This window comes from Eleutherodactylus coqui, chromosome 10, assembly GCF_035609145.1.
Source record: "Eleutherodactylus coqui strain aEleCoq1 chromosome 10, aEleCoq1.hap1, whole genome shotgun sequence".
Lineage (NCBI taxonomy): Eukaryota > Metazoa > Chordata > Amphibia > Anura > Eleutherodactylidae > Eleutherodactylus > Eleutherodactylus coqui.
The window spans coordinates 32,783,272-32,795,581 of NC_089846.1; the positions used below are offsets into that span (position 1 = coordinate 32,783,272).

General features: G+C 44.3%; 1 protein-coding gene across 1 annotated transcript; it reads right to left on the reverse strand.

Annotated features, from left to right (window-relative positions):
* Positions 1–283: 283 nt before the first annotated feature.
* Positions 284–11,470, reverse strand: RENBP (renin binding protein). Its single transcript, XM_066580789.1, has 10 exons — positions 11,191–11,470; positions 10,052–10,127; positions 8,971–9,046; positions 6,789–6,961; positions 6,370–6,594; positions 5,155–5,236; positions 4,899–5,074; positions 2,404–2,535; positions 1,866–1,953; positions 284–846 (listed from the first exon to the last, which is right to left on the reverse strand). Exons 1-10 carry the CDS (start codon positions 11,292–11,294, stop codon positions 761–763), a joined length of 1,218 nt encoding a protein of 405 aa, XP_066436886.1. The 5' UTR covers positions 11,295–11,470; the 3' UTR covers positions 284–760.
* Between the last annotated feature and the right edge of the window lie 840 nt (positions 11,471–12,310).

A 12,310-nucleotide genomic window follows, 5' to 3' on the forward strand; every position in this document is an offset into this window, starting at 1 on the left:
TGACTCTGCCGAAGGTTATGTTAATGTGCCAGATAAGCGATTGTCAGACATAACTGGGAGCAAAGAAAATAATTGCAGAGGTAAAAATCCAATTTTTCAAAGCCTTGACGGTCATATTATACCTTCAGACATTAGGTTTTCTGAATTGGTCAGTAGTTGAGGGATGGATCTCTCTGCTTCTGACAGGTTGTCTCGGGCAGGGGATCACCCTTTGACATTCATATAACTCCTTTACCCTATACACATTGATATAAACATACAATAATATATACTATAAGAAGTATTTACACAGTTTGCAATTTTCTTTTATTACACATAAACATTGTATTAACATAGATTTAGTTAAGACTTTGACGCTGAGGTCACCAAAGTGGTATATTAGCATTTAACAACCCACCTCTGCCGAGATCCCCCAGAAAACATCTGCCTACTCAAAAGATGGTGCCCAACATGGACTACTACATTAATATACCTGAGCCATAAGAAGAATAAGACAAAAAAGGTCTAAAAGTTCTATTAGCCACTAGCCTACTTGTTGATGGTTTCTAGTTTGCAGCATTTTGTTTTTGCTACCTAGGAACGTTTGGAGTTTTTGCTTGGGCTGTGATTAGTGTCCACAGAAGAGACCAGTAGGACACCCAAGCAGTTAATTCGCCATCCCTACATTAGGTATATAACAGTAGAGTAACGCTTGATGCTATACAGGACAATTAGAATTTCTTCAGTAAGTCCAAAAGGGAGTGAAAAACTTCTCAGCAACTCATTGTGTTTTTGCTCCTTTGTCTTCTATGAGCTTGGTCAGAATTTCTTCGCACATGTAGAGGCATCGAGGCACATGGAAAAAGCCTGAAAAAGGAAGAACAACAGTCGCATATAACACAAGGAACATCTATGTGAAGTATCTACAATGCTTAGGCTGGACGAAGACTTCTTTGTTAAACAACAAGATGGCATCGGTGCTTTTAAGATTGTGAACTTTGTTAGATGATAGATATATAGCTCTGTGTAAGCTTCCCATTAATAGAAATCCACTTAGGGCGTCACGGCATAAAGCTCCACCAAGACATGGGTTGTGGAAACCACTTAGGGAGTCACAGCATGAAGCTCCATCAAGACATGGGTTACGGAAACCCCTTAGGGCGTCACGGCATGAAGCTCCATCAAGACATGGGTTATGGAAACCACTAGGGCATCACGGTATGAAGCTCCACCAAGACATGGGTTATGAAAATCACTTAGGGCGTCACGGCATGAAGCTTCACCAAGACATGGGTTATGGAAACCACTTAGGGCGTCACAGCATGAAGCTGCACCAAGACATGAGTTACGGAAACCACTTAGGGCGTCACGGCATGAAGCTCCACCAAGACATGGGTTATGGAAACCACTTAGGGCATCACGGCATGAAGCTCCGCCAAGACATGGGTTGTGGAACCTGCACCAATACATTGGTTATAGATCTCAAAGAAATCATCACACTGATAAGATGGTGCTTGTGACACAATGTGAAAGTGCTTAAAGACTTCAGATATCTTTAATACCTTCAGATTATCTAATTGGCCGTCTGTCAGACAGATCACACTGGTTGGATTTTTCCTGCCCAATTCTGTTAGATACCCCTTCTTGCACTGACAGCTGAAAGTTTCAGACCATCTAGTTCTCCCAGAGCGAATGGAATTTAACCAATTTCAGGAAACGTCACCAGAATGTCAAGGTCAAAAACCATTCTTGGTTTGTAGTTTCACAACAATCGGAAAACACCGATATAGACCATATAGAATGAAGGGTGTTTGATTAGCAATGATTTTCTTGACATTGTGATCTGATTATCATAGCTAAATCCAAGGAAATTATATTAAAATTACCTTTAAAGGGTCCTCCTTTGATGGTGAGGGCCACCTTCCCTTCTTGAGTCAAGTAACCAAACCACTCCCCATGTTCTGGGTCCGAAAACTGAATTTAGAAGCAGAACAGGATATATGGTGAGATCATCAACATTTGAGAACATCCTACTTTTATAGAAACCCAAGGAAGAAAAATCACTTCCATTACCCAAATCTCATTGCAGAACTGTAGTAGTGGCTGACATAGACCAAGCAGTAGACAAGGGGACAGAGCAATAGCTATGAGTATCCTCACTTGATGCAGATAGTGGTCAGGGTGCACAAGTCCCCCTATTAAGTGGCGCCCATTTATTATGTGGTTGTGTCGAGTACTTCAGATGCTTTTTCCAGCTGTGGACAGCCCCCTATGATGTCCAGATCTCTAATCCGGGTGGTCTTTATGTAATAAATTGAGGAACTTTTACATTTATTTATATTTTTTTTGTTATTTTAGTGCAATATATTCAATGTTTTTAAAAAAAAATAAAAAAATAAAAAAAACACTCCACGTTTTACAAACCTTGCTGAACACATAATCGTAGACTTTCTGGAAGTCACCAAGCAGACGTGGATCCTTTGTTTCCATATAGCCAAGTAGGAAGGCGATGAGGGCTTCTGTGTGCGGCCACCATAACTTCATACTCCACTCAAGCTGGGAAAGACAACATATGATCAGCCATACTCTGCATAATATGGTTGCATTAACCCTTTCCAATCCAATTTGTATCCTGGTTTTCCTAAGGGTCTTACTCTTTCTGCCGTTACACAACGGCGCTATCTGCTGGCTAAAGCTAGTACTGCATGAGGTGACACATTGGATAGGCTCCGACAGCAGAGAGGCTGGCAATATACAGTAAGAGAACCCCGACGGACGTCTTCCAACATCAGAGCTGTACAGCCTTAAATCATAATGTCTTCAGAGGTCAGACAGTGGATTGGAAAGGGTTAATAAAATCTTTGATATACAATGTACTGGTTACAGTGAAGCAGGTTATAAAGAGTATGCTCTGTTCACCAATTTTGTTTCCATTGCAGGGTGTAACTATAGGAGGTGCAGAGCTTTGTGCCACATCCGAGTCTTAAGGTCCAGCGCACCTCTACCACATCAGCGCTATAAATCACACATGATATTTGGGGGAAGGCAGAGGGACAGCTCAGCGATATGTTCAGGACATCCTGCAGCCACATGTGTTCCTTTCACGGCGGCTTCCAGCAGGATAATGCTCGGCCGCACACACAAGGAGGGGGGGGGGGGGGGGTTCACAGGAATGTCCCCACAAAATTGTCACATGTAGATAGCCTGCCCAGTCACCAGATTTATCTCCACTAAAAACATGTATGGAACCATCTGGGACACCAACTTCAACGGCCTATGAATTTTCTGATCAGGAGGATCAGTTACAGTGATATGCTGCAGGATACCATACGGAACCTGTATGCCTCCTTGCCAGCCTGTATCACATCTTGTATCCAAAATAGAGGCGGTACAACAGGGTACTAGAGCCTCCGTGCCTGTCCGTATCACATCCTGTAACCAAGCTAGAGGCGGTATAATAGGGTACTAGAGCTTCCATGCCTGCCCCATAACACATCTTGTATCCAAGCTAGAGGTGGTACAACAGGGTACTAGAGCCTCCATGCCCACCTGTATCACATCTTGTATCAAAGCTATAGGTGGTACAACAGGGTACTAGAGCATCCATGCCCGCCCGTATTACAGCTTGTATCCAAGCTAGAGGTGGTACAACAGGGTACTAGAGCATCCATGGCCACCTGCATCACATCTGGTATCCAAGCTAGAGGCAGTACAATAGGGTACTAGAGCCTCCATGCTCGCCTGTATCACATCTTGTATCCAAGCTAGAGGCAGTACAATAGGGTACTAGAGCCTCCATGCCCGCCTGTATCACATCTTGTATCCAAGCTAGAGGCGGTACAACAGGGTACTAGAGCCTCCATGCCCGCCTGTATCACATCTTGTATTCAAGCTAAAGGGCAGTACAATAGGGTACTAGAGCATCCATGCCCGCCTGTATCACATCTTGTATTCAAGCTAGAGATGGTACAACTGGGTACTATAGCCTCCATGCTCGCCCGTATCACATCTTGTATCCAAGCTAGAGGCAGTGCAACAGGGTACTAGAGTCTACATGCCTGTCCATATCACATCTTGTATCCAAGCTAGAGGTGGTACAACAGGGTACTAGAGCCTCCATGCCCACCCGTATCACATCTTGTATCCAAGCTAGAGGTGGTACAACAGGGTACTAGAGCCTCCATGCCCACCTGTATCACATCTTGTGGTTATTCCTTTTTGTTTGGGAACTCGTATCTTCTGTAATGTGATATTTTAATATTATTCTATTCAATAAAATGTAAAAGTTCTTTTCATTGAGGCTTTTGCGTGCCGACCTCTTTTTTTCGTCTATCGCTTATATCAATGTTGCAATCACACATACAAAGTTTCATTCCACTCCGACAACTTCTAGGGGAGGGATTTGTTTTTATTCTTGCAACAAGTGTATTATTTTTTGATGTTATGTAGAGTGGGACATAAAATATTCATACAGCATATTGCCTGGGGTTCAAACTTCTAAAAACCCTCAAAATGAGACAGACCCTCTAAAATGGCTTAGAAAGAGGTTGTCCGGAAATACAACAAAATTGCTTCCATCTGTTCAAACTGTGGAAACGCATCCCAGGACAGGAGAACGCATTTCTAGGCTATAGGTGGCAGGTGTGGTCCGTGGGAGGAGATGGAGACCAATACCTAAATGTGTGTTCCTCTCAAGTTTACCATTCTTTCTAACTTGACCAAACAATGTAGTATTAGGCTCGGCCATCTTCCTACATCCGACTCTCATCCAGATATGCATTCTCTCATCCTAGGACACGTTTCCAAAGATTGCACGGATGGCGGCTATTCATGTCCCGGACAACCTCCTGTAATTAGCCAGCTTACACAGTATAAATATGAGCCAGGGCTTTGGGTCTGCTCATGACAGCATTACTTACCTGTGTAGGGCAATGTCCATCCACATCTTGGAAAGAAAAGAGCCCCCCATATTCCTGGTCCCATCCCGATTCAAAAGGTAGACGTATAAACTTTTCCACTGCGATCTTCCCCAAGTTATGGTCCGCATTTGTGAAGGCTTGACGTAAAAGAAACCAGCCAGCCTCAATGGCATGTCCTATGAAGGATACCGAAGACTAGATATGAGGAAGGAGCAGCAGCCATGGATTTTGGTATTAAAGCGTGAACTGACCATACCGGGGTTTTGGTGTCTGCCCATGCACCCTGGAAGCTCCTGTCCATCTTCAGAAACATTTTCCAAAATGGCCTGACCATCACGCTGCAGAAGAATACTATGAAATAGTCATATGGACGAGATGGATAAGTCGGCCTAAATGTTCTAGTTCACATAAAAAACAAAAAAAAACAAAAAGGGGGGGTTGTCTCTTCGGTCTAGAAACCCATTTTTAAATACCTTATTAAAGGAGTTTTCTGGGACTATGCTATAGATGAACTATCCTCAGGATAGGTCATCGACAGTTGATTGTTGGGGTCTGCCATTTGGGGTAACCCACTACAGAGCGGATTGAAGAGGCCGCAGTGCAGGGTGAGCACCACAGTATCATCTCATGTACATTGGTCACATAGCCTCAGAGCAGCTTAGTCCCATTCAAGTGAACAGGATAGAGCTTCAAAACCAGGCACAGCTGGTATACAATGTACAGCACGTGACATGGGGGGGGGGGGGCACCGGGGGCCCTTGGGCTCCTCAGGTAACAGACCTGGGCACAACTGCTTTCTTCAATATTAGAGTGCTATATTGCATATTATGTAGATTGCAGCATACATGAAGACGTTGCATTACTGTCGGCAAGTAATGGTATATTTATAGGCCAATGATTCCCAACAGGGGGGGGGGCCCATCTTGATGACCCATGATGGGGACATTCCTGCGAGTCAGTATAACCCCATTAGAGATTAAATTAGCCGTTACCAATTGTCCCTATGGGAAGTTGGGTGAGTGAAAGCACCACAGGAGAGCTCTGCCCATGATGCAAGATGACGCTACCTTGCCCAACTCCTCACTCACTGTCACACTAGGGAGGAGCACTCCCACTCAGAAAGCTGTGTGCGCGCGCATGTCGGACATCCACAGAGTGGTTCAGCTACACACATACTGCTGTCAAGGGGTGGGGGATGTCCAGCCACACGTATATTGTTGAAGAGTGGGGAAGAGGTTTGAGAGTTGTGGAAATGCTGGATGTGATTAAACTGCAATGGGGAGGGATGGTAAAGCTCTGGATAGGATTATACTGCAACGGGGGAGAGGTTTTAGCATTTATTTAATTTTAGTTTAATTAAATTATTTGTTAGGGGTATCCGGAGATCATTTTTCCCCCAGGGGTGCACCTTGGCTAAAAAGGCTGGTAATCATCGCTATTAGCAATACAGTAGTCATAGCCCATATAGTACCTGTAGGTGCTGCAAGATTTTCTCCACACTCCAGGACCCCAACTCTGAGTACTTCATTGCTGCCTCTTCATCATCCTCACACAACTGGTCCACAAGGTTCAGCAGCATCATCGGCACCGCCATAGAGTTCACCGGTTCAGCCCCCGGCAGCTCTGGTCTCCCTAAACCAGAAGAATCTACCCGCACCCAGTGAACAATTTGATCCATCATCTTGCGCGCCTCTTGCTGAGGAACACAGACTACGTTAGAAATATATCCGAGAATTTCATTAAAATATGCAATATTAGGAATAGTACCGTTTCTCAAATACTAAACGAAATCAAAATGTTGCCGTTCTATTAGGACCCGGGTTTATATGCCCAATATAAGAGATCGTTCCCCGTCATCCAATAACCGGGCTTCCCACCTCGCTCCTTCACCTTGTACTTCTCCTTGCGAGTTGTCCTCCATAACTCATCCATGGCCATGACGTAGAAGCACTCGCTGAAGATGGTACGCTGGATCTTTACCGCTTTACCATCACGCGTCACCACAAATGCACATTTTAGGGAGTCCGATGACGGGCGCGCATGTGCGATAAGGAACTCGCCCCCTGAATAGTGGGGGAAAACATCATAAGATGTAGCATATCATGTCATTTTAGTAGTCTTTCTTTGCTCTTGAGAAGCAAGGAGGATTAAAAGGAAATCTGCAACTTGCAGAAATATTACAAGGACACCTTATGCCTATTGCAGAGCCTGAGGGGGGCGCTGCACAACCAGAGATCCAAAAAAAAAACAACAAACACACAAGTGTCGGGCAGCTCCCCTCAGGCCAAGGTGTGTATCAGTTTCAAATCAATTTAACCTGTTTGAGGTCACAGTACACCTTTTTATTGACCTCACTAATGAGTTTTAAACCTGCACATCTTTTTAAGGCGGTTGCTTGACTGACTCCTGACAGCAAGGATCCTGCTCTGCCAGATGCAGAGAAATCTCAGATCCTGGCAGTTTAACCCCTCACATACCACAATCAATAGCAACTGCAGTATGTAAGCAGATGGCATGGCGAGGGGGCTCCTTCTCACCCATTGGCACTCCACAATGCGATCACAAAGTACCAATGGGCTCCCATGGCAGTTGGAAGCCTGACAAAGGCCTCCATGTCACTCAGCCTTTTAGGCTCCATCTCCCGCAGAGTCTAATAGACTGCTGTCATAGGCCTAGTAGAATGCACTGCATAGGTAATGCAGTGCATTATTCTAGCAATTTAACATCACCTCTTCTTCAGGGACTTAAAAAAAAAAATAAAAAAAAAATATATATATATATAAAAATATAAATTTTTTTAAACTAAAGTTTAATTTAGAGGATTAAAAAAAAAACATGCATTTTTTGTGGGGAAAAGGTTTTAATGGTTAAAAACACCAATTTTTTCCCCCCTCTAAAATGCAGCACATAATGGATATTACCGGCTTTGTAACGACCCAGCAAATTGAAATATTTTGTTATTTATCTCGTGTGGCAAACGCCGTAAAAATAGTTTTAAAAAAGTAATTCTGGAATTCCTATTGTTCACCTTTAGAGATGAGCAAGCAGACTCGATAAGGACAAATACTGGAGCGAGTATTGTCCTTTTCGAGTATCTGCCTGCTCGTCAGCAAAGATTCGGATGCCAGCGCCAATCCTCCTGCTCCCCCCTGCCCACTCCGACAACCCACCACTCACCCCCACCGGGACCCGAATCTTTACGGACGAGCAGGCAGGTACTCGAAAAGGACAATACTCGCTCGAGTATTTGTCCTTAACGAGTATGCTCACTCATCTCTATTCGCCTCCACTGACGGAACAATAAAAATGTTACGGGTCTTAGAATGCAGCGATACAGATTCAATCGTTTTTCTTTAAAAAGGTGTTTTTATTGTGCAAAAGTAATAAAAAGTTAAATCTTTTAAAATTTGGTATCTCCGTGCTGATCTGGATAAGAAAGTTATGTTATTTTTACAGAATGGTGAACGCTGTAAAAGCAAAACCCCAAAACAATGGTGGAATTTCTGTACATTTCTTCCATCTACACCCCCAAAAAGAAAGTTCTACAACACATATATACCCCAGAGTGCTGCCATTAAAATATACAACTCACATATCAATGAGTTATGGCTCTTGTAATGTGATGATGAAAATCACTTAGTCCTAGAGGCAAAAAAAAAATAGGCTGGTCCCTAAGGGGTTAAAAGCAGTGAAGAGGGGTGGGGGGGTTGCCTGACGATGAGCACCCCATGATCAGCTGATTGAAGAGGCTCTGGGGTCTTGCTGATTACAGTGATCCCTTGAGGTAGCTCTTAGCTTAGCAGTAGTAGTTCGGGATGTTACAACTCAGAGCAGAGCAGCTCAATCCCATTCAAGTGAATGAGACTGAGCTGTAATACCAGGCGCCACCACTAAGAAATGTTTGGGCATAATCAATCGATGAGACAGGGCAATCATCGGGCACCACAGCCCCTTTAATCATCTGATCGGTGGGGTGTTGAAACACCCACAGGTACTACACTGGTGGTTAATTGTAAGTATAGGTCATGAATTATTTAGTCCGGGACTACCCCTTTAACAACCTGAAACTTACCTGCAATGGCAGAATTAAGTAGTTCCTCTCTGTGGAACCTGGGTACCTTCCTGTAGAGACGGCAATACATCCAAACCTAGATTAACCAGAGAACAGTAGTGGTTATGGTCACACAAAGATGCAGGTATATTGTCTGTACATACAGGCGCTATGAGTTACATAAGGCTCGGGGCACAGGCCCCATTATAGCCTATGAAGTTATACACATGGACATCATACTTGGACCAATGGTCCGCATGAAAAACTCATGACATACCCAACTCCTCGCCGCTTCATGGATGACATGCCAATGTATATCAGTATACAGTGTCCGTGTATATAGCACACTGGTGTCCGATACGAGTCGCGCCCGTCTCTCAGACATAATTTACGGCTATGCTAGTTTGCCACTAGCCTAATACTATGTTAAGGCTCCTTAATGTCTTTTATAGGCTCCTACATATGTGCCTGAAGTTCGGTTTGGAGCCCTTACATTACTGGGAAAAAAAAAATAGCGCAGCATGCAGCCTAATTTGCAGAACGAAGCGTATTTGCAGAACGAACAATGGGTTTTTTGAACGCGTATCGGCATATTTTACAGTATTTTTGCACTTGGCAAAACAGGCACACTGATTGAAATGGTTAATGTTTCCTGTGCAATTACGCAGCGTTTCATACATTGCGTATTGCACGCACATTTGCTCACCTCTCTATTGACTTCTATGGGGACTTTCGCCATACAAATACGCCAAAAAAAAAAAAAAAAGGATTTTTTTTTGCACAACTGAAATGCGAACCCAAAATATGGAAATGCGACTAAACCCATTGAAATCAAAGGGTTCTATTCCCTCCTCCCGTGCAGCTGTGTGAAGCCGGCCCAAAGGTGTATTTACACAGGCAATTTTCACACATGCCCTATTTTGGGGTGATATGTCCCATTATTTTCTTTGACAAGCGTGATATCGGTCTGAGATAATGCGCTCATCCGTGTAAATACGGCTGATATTTCCTCCCGGTGGAATAATCTGCAGCGTCTTGCAGAATATTCCATTATGTGTGAACGCGCCCACTTGTGAATGGAGGTGAGATTTGCGGTCTTTACCTGTCTGCCCTGCAACCAGATGTATTTCAGCTGATCATAGACCGCTCCGTCCCGACCGAGGCAGGTGAAGAACCCCCTGACAACAGAGAAACAGCTTTACTGAGGAGCTGGTACAAGTGGTCATACATACATAGATGGCGACTACTTACTGGCGGCTCTAAGTAGTCGTCACTGGTATAAGGTTGAGCTGCAATACCAAACATATTCAACTGTGGCGCTATTCTTAAGAAAATGGCCTTTTTAAATAGTTTGTGACCAAACTATTTTATGCCTTAAGGACCACGTGATTTTCATTGTTGTGTGGCAAAAGCAAGTGCTTGTGTTTTTTAGGACGAGTTCGAGTTGTATATTTTAATGGCACCACTTGGCGGTACATATAAAGCTTTGTTGAATTTTTTTTTTTTTTATTGGGGGAGGATTGTTCATTCGCTAGGATAGTACACTGCATTACTTATGTAGTGCATTCTACTAAGCGTATGACTGTAACCAATAAGGAGGTGGGGACGAATAGGCTGAGTTACATGGCAGGCATGGAGACCTTTGTCAGGCATCCGGCTGCCATTAAAACCCATCTATACCTCGCGATTGCACTGCGGGGTGCCGATGGGTGACAGAAAGATCCCCCTCCCCATGCCACCTGCTGCTGTTGCTATTGATGGTGGTATGTAGAGGGTTAAACTCAGTATCTGAGGTTTCTTTGTTCCTGGTGGTTAGAGCAGGAACCCGGCTGTCAGTAGTCAGTCAGTCAAGCCACCGCCTTCAAAAAGATATATGTGCAGGTTTAAAGCCCATTAGTGAGGTCAGTAAAAAGGTGAAGTGCAGTCACAAAGGGGTTAAAGTATACATTCCCACTATTTTACACTCAACATAGTATTGCTTATGGACCGCCTTTGCATACAGAGGTACAGGGCTCATGCTGCGTGCTACGCCGAGAAATAGAGCATGATGCGATCTATTTCTCACACGTACCTAAGCTCTCATGTGAGTGGATCAATGAGAGTCCATTGACTCTCAGTCGGCGTCCGCACGGAGGATCCGTGAAAACAGTCAGTGATTTGACTGATCACTACTCTTGCTCTATGGAATACAATAGTGCTACAATTTATATATATATATATATATATACACACGACGATTACCCATATTCCTTGTCCTCGGAGTGCCGAGTCCAGAAGCCCATGACGGTGTCCAGCTCGGCGCTGATCCGCTCCCTCCAGCGCTGCAGGCGGTTTTCCTCTCCCATTCTGGAACTTTGGTGTACTTCTAGCACTCTCCTCTGCTGCTACAACCAGGACTCTGCCGCTCCCCGCAGGGATTTGGGTGTCCCTACTATATTCTGTGCTGTCAGCCCTCTGTCTGCTGTAATCTCTGCTACTGAGGAAGGAAATCAGCAATGAGGTCCACAGCAGCCGTCAGCTGACAGCCAGTCACGTGATTCATTAATGGGAACACGTTAGTGGGCTGAGAGTAAATGCTGAGTCTAAGGAAATGAGAAATGCTAAACAAGGAGCAACAGGGAAGGCGCAAAGTGCACCCGTCATGGAGTTGTGGAAAGCTTTTCGAGTTCTCTGTTGTGCTGCAGTAAAAGTAACAATACGATGTGACGTCAGCAAAGTTGTCCGGAACTTTTTGTTCCAGGATCAGCAGCTGGGGTGGATAACAGGTGGCGCTCAGCAAGCAGAGGTATAGTCGTGGTATGCTTCACACGAGAGTAATTCGCCACCCACATGAAAAAAGTTGCACCCTGTGTAGCAAGTACACAATGGCATTGTGTACTCACTGCGTGCCACCGATTGCCATGTACCATCTTGGTGTGTATGTACGCATAATATGCGCCAAGATGGAATGAGCTGCGATCTCTGTTGCCCGCAATATGTGGCCGCAGAAACATGGGAGCCTATGAAAGATTGCTTACAGCATATTCCACGCAGGTTTTGCACGAGTAATACGCTGTGCCATACGTTCATACAAAGGAGCCCTTACATGTGCGCTGTTATGATGAATCCATAGATCCCTTTATCAGTTTCCAGTGGGTTGCCCTTCCTGAGATATCACTTCTCAATAGTATCTCTAGCAGGTGGACGAGGAAACCACTGAGGAGAGAAAGGCGCATTTTTTTAAGGGAAAGGAGCGAGCCCGGACCGCAGACAGAGGTAGATTGCTCATCAGGTGGTCCGGGGTTAATTTGCATATGGGCTTAATACTATTGAGGAGGTCTATTTAAGGAATGGTAATCCACTGGAAACTGATAAAAGTATC